Genomic DNA, 14,132 nt, shown 5'->3' with positions numbered 1-14,132 from the left:
TACTGAGGAGGTCTACTCTCCACAGAGCACAGATTCTGGCAGCAGAATCTTGAAGTTCCTTTTTGGAATACCTCATGGTTGGCATTGATTTTCTTATGGCCGTGGGGCCACAGTGCATGGTAATGAGCTTGTGTGAGAACTGCTCAAGGGCAGGACCCTGCTTGTTTAGTGCCCTGCTGTCGCTGTCTTGGCAGATGTCTCCCTTCTTGCCAGGGACAGCTTTTAGTCCTGTTTACAACTGCTGACACAGCGGCAAAGAGTACGGAAGGACACACCACACTTGAGCAGATGTGAGACAGAGCAAGTGCCGCCAGCTCTACAGGTGCAGGCTGAGGAAAGGGCTCCAGGAAGAGTGAAAACAGCTGTTTTCCACACAGTCTCAGACCAGGCGGAAGGAAAACCAGGCCGCATATTAAAATGAGATGCTCCTCTCCAGAGTATAGAACATCTCTGTACCGCTGCAGCCTCTCCCCAGGAGTGGACAGGTTTCTCCAGTGATCCCCGGTCTCTGTTGAATTGTGTTATCTGTGGTTGTATAGCAAGTCACCCCAGAACTTTGTGGCCTAAAACAACGATTTAGTGTTTCTCATGATTTCTTAGGTTGACTGGGGGTTTTTCTGTAGGTCATGCTCATGTGCCTGTGGTCAGCTGGAGAGCTGCTGGCCTGGGTCAGCTAGGACACTGGGCATCTCTCTCCATGTCTGCAGTTGGCCCAGGTGTGTGGCTAGTGCCTTGGTTCTCAAAGTGTGGTCCCCGGACCAGCAGCATCTGTATCACCTAGGCACTCTCTGACTCTTCGGCCCCACACCAGATTTACTGAATCAGAAAGTCCGGGGATGGGGCCAGGTTATCTGTAGTCTGACAAGACCTCCAGGTGATTCTGATACTTCTGAGACGTGAGAATTGCTGCTCCTCAGCATTAGGGCTCTTAGCACCTCTTCCTTACCCTTGCTACCCCATTCCTCCTCTCTCAGGTTCTCTGTTTTTCTGAATTAGGATATTCTTTGTAGTGTCTATCCTGGATTCTGTTTGTGTCGGTGTAAGGCTGGGGTTTTCTTACTGCTCAGGGGACGTTTACTGACCGTCAGTCATTGTGTGCAGGCACATGGGTGTAGAGGTAAGACATGGTCCCTGAACTTCCTCAGTTTATAGTCTGTGGGAGGTCGGCCAGTTCAGCAGGGGCAATGACAAATTCAGTTCATGTTCAGCTTGCGATGTCCAGGTAGAAAGAGATACCTAGCACGTAATTGATCCTGGGAGTTAAAACTCAAAAGGCAGGGCTGGAGCTAGCAATTTGAAAGTTACTGTATACACGATCATTTAAAACTGGTTTTCCTCAAAGGTGGCTATTCATCAGAATCAATTGAGATCTTCAAAAAATGTGGATTATGCACCCTCTCAAGCCCCGTGACTGTGAGAGTTTTTGGGAACCCTAAGTTCCCAGGTGATTCTGATCAGCCACGCTTGGGGAACATGCTCCTAAACCGTGAAACTGTGTCACAATCCTGGGGAGAAGGAGTAGGGAAGGAATAGGAGGCGCGTCTGGAACCTGGAGGGGACTGCTTCTGATTACGGCCGTCATGGGGAGCGTCTGTGTGAGAGGACTTTCTGGAACCAGGGAGACTGGAAGAAGAGGAGAGTGGGGTTGTAGGGCTAGGGGACTGGAGAGTTAGGACGAGGAGCGCGCGGTTGAGGAGGATCAGGTGCAGGTCTGCATCTTGGTGGCCAGAGCTAGAGCCCGAGCCAGCCTGCAGCAGTGAGCAGTGAGGGGGCAGGCCTGGCTGCCTTTCCCGCAACTTCAGAGGAAGGAGAGTGAAGTGGCCAGGCACCCAGATGGTGAAGCACGGTGTGTTGTTTTTTTAACGGGAGAAAGCCGAGCTTACTGCCCAGGCCAGAGAGGCACAGAGAGGGCTGCATGGAAGAGGGTTATTGAGGAAGCCACGTGCTGGAGGAAAGAAGGATGGACTCAAAAGCCCAGCTGTTACGATTGGCCTTGAAGCCAAGGAGGGCCACCATCTCTCTCTCTCTCTCTCTCACGTCCCTTTTCCTGGTAACCCCAGGGTCTCGGCGCTTCTCCCAAAGCGCTGCCTGGAACCCCCTGCCTCACCATGGAAGGCAAGTTAGTGGTTGGTGCCTGGTGAGCCCCCAGAGCTCAGTTAGCTCACGAAGCTGCCAAAATTGCTGGAATTCTGCGTCTAAGACCCCCTTACGTCCGCGTGTCCCCGGTGCCTCCTCTCCCTGTGCCTGTTCCTCCTCCTTTCCTCTGGCTCCTTTTTCCATAACCTTCCAGTTCCTTTGAAGGAACACACCCCCCATACCATTTCCACATGCCCCCCGGGCGTGACAGGTTGCTGCTTATCACTGTGTGCACACATCTCTCTGGCCGGGGAGCTGGTAGGACGGCTGTAGGAGTCCCCACAGTTGAGCTCTGTGGAACTGTCCACTGTTGTGTGTATTTTCAGCTAACCAGGCTGGTGGGAAGAACTTTTAGAAGCTGTTTCAAGGGCGTGAGGTTTACATGACAAAAGAAAACATGTTGGTTATTGTTTCCTGGGATCTGGTTAAAATACTTAGGCCAAAGTAGTAGCTGTAAGTAAAGATGCATAGGACTGTATTTGTTGTACTTTAAAACGTGGCCTGTTATGAAACAATTAAGTTAGGGTGTAAGTTTTTTTGCTCTTGTATGTATAGCTCCTTAACCTAAGTCTTGGTATTTACCAATCTGATTTTAGAAAATTTGGAAGGGAAGGTGGGGAAAAAAGTGGAATTTTTGCTTAGACAGGAGTCATTTTTCAATAAATCCATATATCATAACATATTCAAATAAGTTTTTTGATTTTTATTTACTTTAACTATACAAATGCTGGAGCCTTTCCCAGTTTTTATAATTTGGGTAATTGTTCTTGTCTGTACACTTGCTGTGTTTCATAGTCTAAAGCATGCATGTAGGTGAGACTTAGAAATCTTTAATCCTGAATGTGAGGGATCCCAGTCACAAACAGCCTGATCCTTAAGGGAGGAAAGCGGATCCGTCTTTGAGAGACTGTGTATAAATACAAGGGAGTAGCAGGCACAGTATGGTGAGTTACTGAAGTTTTCTTTCTTTTTCTTCTCTCCTACAGAACCTAAAAGCAGATCCAGAAGAGCTTTTTACAAAACTGGAGAAAATCGGAAAGGGCTCTTTTGGCGAGGTGTTCAAAGGCATTGACAATCGGACTCAGAAAGTGGTTGCCATAAAAATCATTGATCTGGAAGAAGCTGAAGACGAGATAGAGGACATTCAACAGGAAATCACAGTGCTGAGTCAGTGTGACAGTCCATACGTAACCAAATATTATGGATCCTATCTGAAGGTAAGGCTTAAAAATGAAAACAGGATTTTCTGTGATACAGTGCTTGTCTGAGCTGCGAGCAATGTATGTGAGGGACTTCAATAAATAGCATAGCAGATTTTCAAAGGAAGGAGAACTGTCTCGACCTTTGCAATCAAAAGAACCTGGCTTTGATAGTTTTATCATCTTAAATGTCACCTATGGAAATATATTTTTGGTAAAAGTGTTTGATGTTGAAATTCCCTTTAAAACAAGAAAGAGTATTTCTGAGTGGGACATTGTCATCAAAAACACATTTCTTATGAAGTTATTATAATGATAACCATTAATCACCAAATTTTAGCATGGTTCATGATAAAAACTCAGGCCAACCTAAGAATATTAGTCTTTTGATATTTTCAGTTATCAAATATGGTTTAATTTAATACTGTTTTTAAAAACTGCTGCTGAGAATTGATAATGTTGATTAGTAAGCTAGTTTATCTTACATTTAACTTTTAAGAATTCTAGGAAAGTAAATAATTACTTAAATAAAATGGTAGTTATAATACAACACTACAGATTGTTCTTGATCTTCACTCAGTTCTTTAAGTGGGAGAGACGAGTGTTAAAAATGATTTTCCAGTCCTGCATGGGACATTTTAGATGTTGTAGGGTAACCCTATTATACCACCAAGAAAATTGAAGACCAGCCCTTGTATTTCCAGTTCCTTGACATATGCCTGTTTTACTGAACTTAGAAATGTAGTGTCTTTCCACATGGGCTTTTGGAAGTTTTAAGAATTGGTGAAACAAATTCTGAAATAATTCTTGTGGAAACTAAAACTTCGTAGGTAGAAGGAACTGTTGCCTGAGGAGGGCAGCAATCAGCCTGGATAATGTCAGACTGGGCCTCCCCATCCTGGGTTCCTCCTCTGAATTCTCCCTGTTGCAGCTGGCAGCCTGCTCTGAGGTCGGAAGGGGCAGTGCAGGCTTTGATTTTGTGGACATGTGGTGGTATTAGGTTATAAGTGGAAGGATGGAAATTTTGAGAACCATTGATTCACTAAAATGAGTATTTAGAGGAAATCAAAATTGAATGGTAATCCTATTTTTTTTTCTAATTCCTAAAGGATGGCAGTATGTCATAGGTAAAATGTAGCATTTTGGAATGGAAAGAATAAGTTTTGGAGTCAGATGTTCTGGACTTGAATCTTACTTGTTTTGGTGTGTGGCCGTGAGCAAGTTTTTTCTTTTTCAACTTCCCTACTTCCTCATTTATAAAACAGAAAATTATGGTATACACCTCATTGTTGTAAAGATTAAATGGAATAAAGTGTGTGGAAGTACCTGGCATGTAGTAGCTACTTAATGAGTGTTAACTTTCTTCCTTAATTGATTGAATTTATTCATACGTCATCCCTGAAATTACCGTTCGATGAAGGATGTATCCGCTGAGGTCAAAGCAAGGAGGAGGAAGTATGCCAGCAATGACAGTGAACGTTGCTGTGGGGTGCATCCAGCTTGGGTCTTGAGAGGGCAAGAGGGAAGCTCTATGAGTTTTATCATTCTCATGATCCAAGAGAGAACACATGTGACTTCCATATGGGAACGCAGAGGTCTTGATGTTAAATTTCTATTGAGAAAAGACAAACAGCTGAAGAAACTCAACTTGAACTCTGACTACTGTATCACTTAATGTGCTTTGTGAAATGACTTCAACAATAGTTCGTTTTATAGTAGATTCAGAGTTGGGTTTCATGTGGTTTATTGACGTTGTGTTTTCATGAGTTATGGTGCCTTTGGCAAAGGAAGTGTGGAAGATCTTCACATTTTTGATGATTTATCCTAGCTAATATTTAACTATGGAAATTAAGGATCAGTGGTTCAAAAATATCTTCTTCAACCTCAGCTCCTCAGCAGAGCTTTTACTGCATGCTGGAATAGATTGCTTCACCGTGGGCAAATGTGGTGTTCCCTTGACTGTACGTTTCTGGAGATTCCGTCTGGTATTTCCTGCTCTTGCCCCAGTCACTAATTCTAGAACATACGTTCCGAGTCAACCTAACCTTGATCTAAAGTTGCCCAGTGAGTTTATTTAGTTAGCACAGTGTCAGCTGCCAGAATAAATCCGCTATATTTATAATGGCTCAAATATGGTAGAAGTTTATTTCTCGCTCACTGGTAGCCCTGATCTGGGGGCTCTTTTCCTCTAGTTATTTAGGAACCCAAGTTCCTTCTACCTTGTTGCTCCTCCTTCCATCTTCCACATCTGGCTCTGCTCGGCTGCCTTAAGCATCGTGGTGGCAAAAATGGTGGCTCCTGTGGGAAGTTTTCATGTGCCCGGGCCTAGACATAGAGAACATTGTTTCTGGCCACATTCCCCTGGCCAGAACTCAGTCACACAACCACACCCAACTCAGGAGAGGCTGGGAAATGTCACCTGATAGTGTGCCTCGTGGGAGAGGAAATGGGCTTGGTGCTCAGCGGGCCGTTTCTCTCCAAAGCCACTCGCTCTGTGAAGAAAGTGGAATAATTCATGGAATGATTTTCTCCACTGAATGTCCTCAGGTAGGGTGAAAAGTTTGATGATTTTTTTTTTGAAGTGCTTTATATATTTTACTAGGCAGTGATCCTTTAGGAAATACAGCTGCCTCAGGAATGCCAGGTATAGTATCATCATCGTGAAAATTTGCCCTTAATTTCTTAACTTTTCTGTCCAATTGCTCTTGTTAGACAATGTTAACTAGCGTAAGTTGAGCAGGACAAGAATCCAGACCTGTGATTCTGTCTGCCTGTTCTTGTATAACAGTCTCATAAAATTCCTTGGCCCAGGGGGAAGACCCTCAGTGGAGAGCCATCTCGGTAGGTTTACAAAGTTTGAATTAGTATAATCCTGACTGTCAAGTAAGATACAAATTAAATTGACATGTAAGATCAGTGGGTCTTTGACACAAAGTTGAAAATAAGTGTGCTTTGTGTGGTTTTTATTGCCCTTTTAAAAACTCCCCGTAGCATTCAGAGCTAATATTTTCAGTTCTTTGAGTGGTGATGGGAGAGAGGGCCGTGGGATTTCACCTTGTGTTAAGGGACTTTTACATGGCAAGATTGGGTAAAGGGGAAATGAGCAGATACTCCTTTCTTCATTGCTGGATTAGCCTTAGAAGGCTCATAATTATGTTTGGATTTCAATCGTCTAGTCCAGAAAAGGAGATTAAGAACAATAGGTAAGTGGTCTGAATATACTGAATGTTACTGAAGATCAGGAGAGTGGAGTTAGTTTTGATTGTGTAGCTGTGATCAAATCACAGAATGGCTGTGTAGCATGTTTTTTCCCCAAGTGTTAAAAACAAAAACAATGCCAGCAATTTAGGGAGGGGCGGGAATAATACAACAGTGAAAATGTATGTTTATGTTGATGAAGCTGAGCCCTGGAAAGGTCTTGAAGATGATCACATACCAGAGAACTTCATTCGTTGTAGTTTGTGTTTAATTTTGGGGAACTTAAACCAGCTAGAATATTTAATTAACTAGAAGCCTCCGTATCCCTCCTGTTATACCGCTGGGGTTTTCTACCACAAAAATAACATCTACAAGATCATAATGAAACCTTGTAGTGTGTTGTGTGTGCAGGTGGTTTGGGTCCGTGCAAGAGGAGAGAGAGAATTTTTTGGTTTTATTGTTTAGGCAGTGAGCACATAGTATCGTTAACAGTGGACAGTATGCGGTTGCATAGGTTGCCTGGTTTCTTTTTATGAAACATTCACTATGCTACTCATTCTCTTCAGCAGTACAAATCTCTAAGTTTTTTATTTTGTGGAGGTTGCCAGTCTATTAGAATCTCCACTGTGAGATTCGCTTAGAGTTATAGCCAGGATTTTAGTCTCAGATCCTAGTACAGGTACTTAACTGTCTGGATCTTTCTCAGGCTCCTGACTTCCTCAAGGATAAAATGCAGATAATTATACCTATCTTATAGGATTATGATAAAGATTGAGAGGTAGGTAAACTGCCTGGCATGTAGGGGATTTTCAGTAAAGGGTTTTTTTTTTTTTTTTCGGTGAGGGAGATTTGCACTGAGCTAATAACATCTGTGCTGGTCTTCCTCTGTTTTGCATGTGGGATGCCTCCACAGCATGGCTGATGAGTGGAGTAGGTCTGGGCCCAGGATCTGAACCTGAGAACCTGGGCCACTGAAGTGGAGCACATGGAACTTTAATCACTAGGCTATGGGGCCTGCCCCAGTAAATGCTAATTTAAAAATTATTATTTTTTTTTAAAGGGGAATGTTATCTTGCTAAGTGACTTGCAATTCACAAGTCTTAAAAACAGATTATTAGCATACTAAAAATTAGGTTTGTCAGTTTCTTTGGTGATAAATTATTTAGTATTCTCAAACATCAAGCTGGTTTAATGAAAGCAAATCAGGTACAAACCAAAAAAAAAAAAAAAAAAACCCCAAACAACATAACTGTGTTTATCAAGCCTCCACTTGTCTTAGTCGTTTTTGGTATAGTATCAACATTAAGAAAACATGTCCATGGTGTGAGTAGTTGTCTAATAGTGAATTCAGATCCTTGACTTACTAGTAGGTTTTTCTTCAGTTCTTGAAAAATGTTAAGGTAGTTTTACCCATCAGATTCACTAGAAAACTCGGGAAAGTCCCTTGATCAGTTTTAGAAAACGAAGTGCTCTCTGTAACTACAAATTATCCTGGTAAAGGGTTGATTGTGCTGTGTATATTACAGATACGGTACAGATATACTTTGGAGTAATTTTTTAGAGTTAGATTCTTTGGACTTCTGATTTGTGTTTTTTTCTTTCTTCCCCAAAAGGAAAAGAGGAGTCCCTGAAGAAATAGAAAACCCAATCATTTTACCCTTAGGGAAAGAAGTAATAAATATTTAATATAAATGGCCAGCATCTCTGTGAATGAGGCTGGTGTAGGTTACCATCCATCTACGGTCTGGGCTTAAGCTTCCTGTCCCAGCATAACTGTTAATAGCCGCCCCCTTGGCTTTCAGAAGCATCCTAGTTTGGACCATAGAGTAGCATCACCCTATTATGCTTTATCTCCAGAAAACAAAACAAAACAAAACTATGGTCTCTCCCTTGCCCATATTGTATTATAATTTCATGATCTTTTTATCTCAGAGAAGAAACATTAGTGTAGCTACCTGATAATGAACATATCCATTAGGACACACGTCTGATTTTTACCTTCACTCACTTTTTCCCTGACTGCCCATGGTGAATCCTGCTCGTGCATTGACCTCTGGTTTCAGACATAGTTAGAAATATAGGTGGATTGTTAGTTTTGGGAAGCATTTGGATTCAGATTTCCCATGCCTCAGGAATTCTCATGAAAGTGCATGGGTTCTTTCTCATTCGTGTCTTTCCTACTCCTAAAGACCGAGAGTTCACATTCTCATTGAGAAGGAGAAAATCAGATACGTGTGGAGAGGTGATTTGCAGCTTAGTTGAACCAGAGTCAATGGGCCAAATTTAAAGGGCCAGAGAAGGTTGGGGCTCTTCTAAGTGGAGAAGTCCCTGTGTAGCCTGAGTGTTCCCGTCGTTATGACAGAGAAAAGCATGTGACATGGGGGCCGAGCCATCTAAATGTGTACATGTACCCCTGCTGACTGCCCTGTCTGTACCCTCCCATGTTGAAGGTGCCTGTGGCCATGTCTGGAGACATTTTTAGTCATCATTACTGGGGGCGGTGCTACTGGCATCTAGTGGGTGGAACCAGGGATGCTGCCGTATACCCTGCAGTGCCCAGGATGGCCTCCACGACGAAGGGTCACCCAGCACAGACGTCCAGAGTGCCGCTCCAGAGAACACTGCCCTGCGGAATGAACAGTGGTCCTTTGTCCCAGAATATAGGTATAATAACGGTATTTCTAGGGCTGGTGTTTGGGACTCTTGGATTATCCCAAAGGGTATTTTGGACAGAGCGTCTGAGAGACCCTGGTTATGCCTGTGTGATTTTTGTGGCCAGACCAAGTGTGAGCTTTGTGAGTGTCGTGTGTCCAAACTCAGGACATTGGTTTTACACTGCTTGGGACCTGTGCAGCCTTGTATGCCAGGCTCTGCAACCATGAAATCTCCAACAGCATTTTGGGGATTTGATGGTACCCGAAAGATGCTTCTCTGCATTGCTTTTGTTCTGACTTAAGATAAGGCAAAGGCTGGATAATTCCTTGGCACATCACGGGCCAAAGAATTTGTTCACAGTGGATGTCGTTTACCTAAATATTGACTATGACCCTTTCTTGTCTAGTGTTCATTATAAACTTGGCTTTCTCTAATAAAGCAGTAGAAAAGCGGTGCTGGACTGGGTTCTAGGGATGCTGTTCATCAAAATGAGACGTAGCATTCCTTCACCAAAGGGAGTCTTAATGGGAAGTGTGATTCTCCATAAATGCTGTGCTTTCACTACAAAGTTGATGTTCCCAAGACGTTATTTAATACCAGGAGTTGTGCTGTGTACCTAGAGGCCCTCATCCTGCTAACTGTTGGCACGTTTTCTAGCAAACTGATGGCGACCAAGGTCAGAAGTCATTAACCTTTTTTTTTTTTTTTTTTTTTTTTTTTGCTGATGAAGATTCTCCTTGAACTAACATCCTCTGCCAATCTTCCCCTTTTTGTATGTGGGCTGCTGTCACAGCATGGCTACTGATAGACAAGTGCTGTAGGTCTGCGCCTGGGAACCAAACTGGGGCTGCTGAACTTAACCACTAGGCCACTGGGGCTGGCCCTAGTAATTATCTGTTTTTAATTTTGACCTTGGTGATTAGAGTAGTGTTAATGAGTGATACAGCAAGTGAGGTGCTGAAACCTTGCTTTCTTTTTGTGTGTGTGTTTTAAGTTTGTTGTTTTTAAACATGTATGTTATTCTTGGTGCTAAAGCAGAGATCTTCCCACCATAGCCTCTCTGAGCTTTGGACTGTCTAGCCAATAAAATAGCCTATTCTGTTCTGTGAAATCAAGTGTTGGCATTTCCTCATTGTGTTTCTTTCCCCCTTTTCCATTTATGGACCTCAGGTGAGGAGAGTTGAGCTTTTTTCATATTTTGCAGTTCGTAGCACCATCATCACTGATCTGTGTAAGACCCTTCTCTGTTTGGATCCATTTTATTATTTTGTCCATCATCCCCACTGCCCTTCTCTTTTGTACCATAAGTTTTGATATGTCTTAGGATATGTATGTGTCCTCAATAGACAAAACGTTGTTTTGTGTACCATGTGTGTTTATTGTTCCCTACCACATAATTATTTTTTAAATTTGCACACAGTAAAATTAACTTTTTTGGGTGTACAGTTTTTACAGTTGTATGCATTTTAGCACACGTGTAGATTCTTATAACCACCACTGCACAGGATGCAGAACAACCCCAGCATCCCAGAGAATTCCTCACCACCCCCTGGCAACCATTGATCTGTTTCCTATCCCTGTAGTTTTTTTTTTTCCAGAGTGTTGTATGAATTGTGTCACACCTTTTGTTACTGACTTCGTTCAGTTAGCATCGTTTCATCTGTCTTCATTTGTTCCTTTTTATCGTTGAGTGGTATACCATTGTATGGTTGTACCAGGTTGATCTATTGAAGGGCATTTGGGTTGTTTTCAGATTTTGGCAGTTATAAATAATGTTGCTATAAACATTCGTCTACAGTTTTTGTATCAACGTGAGCTTTCATTTCTCTAGAATAAATACCTAGACGTAGGATTACTGGGTCATATAGTAAGTGTACATTTCATTTTCCCCAGTGGCTGTGTCATTTTGCATTCCCACCAGCATTTGGTATTGTTAGTATTTACAATTCACCCATTTAAAATGCACTATTCATTTGTTTATAGTATATTCACAGAGTTGTACTGCCATCAGCATGCTGAACTTTAGAAGATTTTCTTCACCCAATAAGGAAACCCTGTACCCATTACTGGTCACTCCCCGTTTCTTCCCAACTTCCCCAGCCACAGGCAACCACCCATCTACTCTGTCTCTATAGATTTGTCTCTTCTGGACATTTCATATAAATGGAATCAAACAGTATATGGCCTTTTGTAACTGGCTTATTTCACTTAGCATCATGTTTTCAAAGTTCATGTTGTAGCATGCATTAGTACTTCATTCTTTTTTATTGCTGAATAATATTCCATTGTGTGGATATACCACATTTTATTATCCATTTGTCGGTGGAGGGACATTTGAGTTGTTTCCATATTTTGGCTATTATGAATAGTATTGCTGTGAACATTTGTGTACAAGTTTTTGTGTAGACGTATGTTTTCATTTCTCTTGGGTATATATCTAGGGTTAGAATTGTTAGGTCATGGGGTAACTCTGTGTTGACCTTTTGGGGAATTGTCAGACTGTTTCTAAAGCACCTGCACCATTTTACATTCCCGCCAGCAGTGAATGAGGGTTCCAGTTTTTTCACATCCTCATTAAATTTACTATTACCTGTCTTTTTCATTATAGCCACCCTAGTGGGTGTGAAGTGGTATCTCATTGTGGTTTTGGTTTGCATTTCTCTCATGGCTGCTGATGTTGGGCCTGGTTTGTCTATTTTCTTGCCAACATCGATATAGAACTTTCCAACTTTTCTCAGTCTCATAGGTATAGTATTTTATTATGCTTATTTGCATTTCTACTATTAATGCTAAGTTTGAGCCTCCATTCGTATAGTCAGCCCTTAGGATTTCCTACTCTGTTGAATTGTTCTATCTTTTGTGACGTTTTCCATTGAATTTCCTGTTTTTAGTGTTTGATATATATTTATTCTTTATCAGTTTTAGATATCACAAGTATTTCCTTTGACTCTATTGTACTTCTTTTAACTTTGAGGTATTCTTTGTTGAAAAAAAAAATCCTTAATTTTAATGTAGTTAAATCCATCAATTTTTTACCTTCTCATTTCTGTTTTTGGGATCCTGTTTAAGGAATCCACTAGCTTCCTAAGGTTAAAAATATATTTAAAGTTTTTTTCTTCTCTTAGCTTTATAATTTTGCCTTTTACATTTAGATCTGTGTCTGGTAGGAAATAGGGATTTTAGTTTTCTCCATGCAGTGATAGGTTTCTAATTCTATTTTATAAATGATTTGTCCTTTCCCCACTCATGTATGATGTTGTACCACATACCAAAGTCTCACGTATCCAGGCCTGTTTCTGGATTTTCTGTGCTTCTCCTGGGCCAATATCATTCACACTCTCTGTGTTTATTATTACTGTGGCTTTGTTTTAAGTCATAATATCTGGCAGGGTAACCCTCTCCACCTCTGCCTACATACGTGCAAAAACTTTCGCTGTTTTTGAAAAGTGCATGAGGCCTTTGAAGACCTTTATTCTTTCACATAAATTTTAGAATGAGTTTGTGCATTGTCTGTTTAAAATCCCACTGAAATTTAAAAATTGAATTTTGAGGAGTACTGACAGCTTGGGCCGTCTCATCCTTGAACATGAATGCCTGTCTTTTTGTTTGGTTCATCTTTTGTGAGCTTTAATGAGGTTTAAAAATTTTCCTCCATAAAGACCCTGTGGTTTCGTAGGGCAGTTCCTGGACAGGTGGTTTTTAGCGCTATTTTGAATGATATATTTTCAGATTGGCTATTGCTTAGTTAAGGGAATGGTTATACTGTTTTGGCAGTCTCGATGAGCTCTTACTAGTTTTCTGTGCACATGCTCACGTGCACAAATGGTGATAGTTTTCTGTTTTCCCTTCCATCCTTACCGCCGTCTTAGCTCTTAAGTTTTGGTCATGACCTCTAGTACTGTGTTGACCGTGTGTGTTTTGACCATGACCTCTAGTACTCTGTTGACTGTGTAGTGATAGGAAGGCTATGCCTGTCTTGTTCTTGATCTTAAAGAACATGCATCTTAAACTGTTCTTTAATAGGTATGGTGTTTGCTGTTGGGTTTGGTGTGTAGCCTTTTTTTTTAATTAAGGAAGTCTGCTTCTATTCCTAGGTAGAGGTTTTTTCTTTTCTTTCCTTTTCTTTTGAATAACAAGCGAACACACACACCATAACACACTTTTCCCTGTAATTTTTAAGATAGTTACGTGATTTTTCTGTTTCAGTGTCAATAGATGGCAATTGGCTAGAGCTAAGGTGTGCCCTTTTGGACTTCCAAGAAAGAAAATTGGCTTCGCAGAGTGAGGAGAGTCTCCTCTGGTTGATGTTGCTAGGACGACGAGGCAGTTGCCTTTATTAGCTGAGAACTTGAAGATCGTCTTCCAGGGCAGTTTGTTACATCGGGCTGCAGTTTGGCACAGTGTTCACAGATGGAACAGAAAAGTGGAAGCTGACCTTGCCTTGGACACTAGGTCGACGCAGAGGCTCCATCACCAGTTCCCTCCCTAGTATTTCCTTCCTGGTCATGGTTTAGGAAGGATGCCGAGGCTGAGCAACTGCTCAGTTAGTCGTTGAGTTGTTTACTCAGACCTGTGCTGGCCGTTTTGCGCCTTCTCTGGGTCCCTGATGAGTAGAGCACAAGCCGGCTCAAAGAGACTAAACTGAAAATGCTGTGCGCTGGCTTGTGTACTGAGTTTGAGGATATGTGTGCAGTTTGTGCCAAGTTTTTGTATTTTGTGGGGCAGTGTCTTGATGGATTTGTCTCCTTCAGAGTCATTCAGATGGTGTCCGGGAGAGGCTCTGAGTGGTCATCATTTCTGTGTGTGCAACTTGGAATTGTTTCTCCCTTTCTTGGGGACTGTCCAAGACAAACCTTGGAAGTATTTCAAGTGGCGAGAGGCTGTGTGGAGGAAGGAGGATTCGGAGTGGCTGGGCCTGCCATGGTGAGCCACACGGTTCTTTAT

The 14,132-nt window shown here is 42.0% G+C and overlaps 1 protein-coding gene across 7 annotated transcripts in view; it reads left to right on the top strand.

Annotated features, from left to right (window-relative positions):
* STK24 (serine/threonine kinase 24) overlaps positions 1-14,132 on the top strand; it is a 113,733-nt gene that overhangs the window by 44,024 nt on the left and 55,577 nt on the right. For all 7 annotated transcript variants that reach the window (XM_044779787.2, XM_044779789.2, XM_044779786.2 and 4 more), the window contains exon 2: positions 3,123-3,353. In XM_044779787.2, coding sequence (XP_044635722.1) covers positions 3,123-3,353 — 231 coding nt within the window. The remainder of the gene's footprint in view (positions 1-3,122; positions 3,354-14,132) is intronic.

This window comes from Equus asinus, chromosome 11 (genome assembly GCF_041296235.1).
Source record: "Equus asinus isolate D_3611 breed Donkey chromosome 11, EquAss-T2T_v2, whole genome shotgun sequence".
Classification (NCBI taxonomy): domain Eukaryota; kingdom Metazoa; phylum Chordata; class Mammalia; order Perissodactyla; family Equidae; genus Equus; species Equus asinus.
Note: the sequence above shows the minus strand (reverse complement) of the source record. Positions and strands in the feature narration are given on the sequence as shown.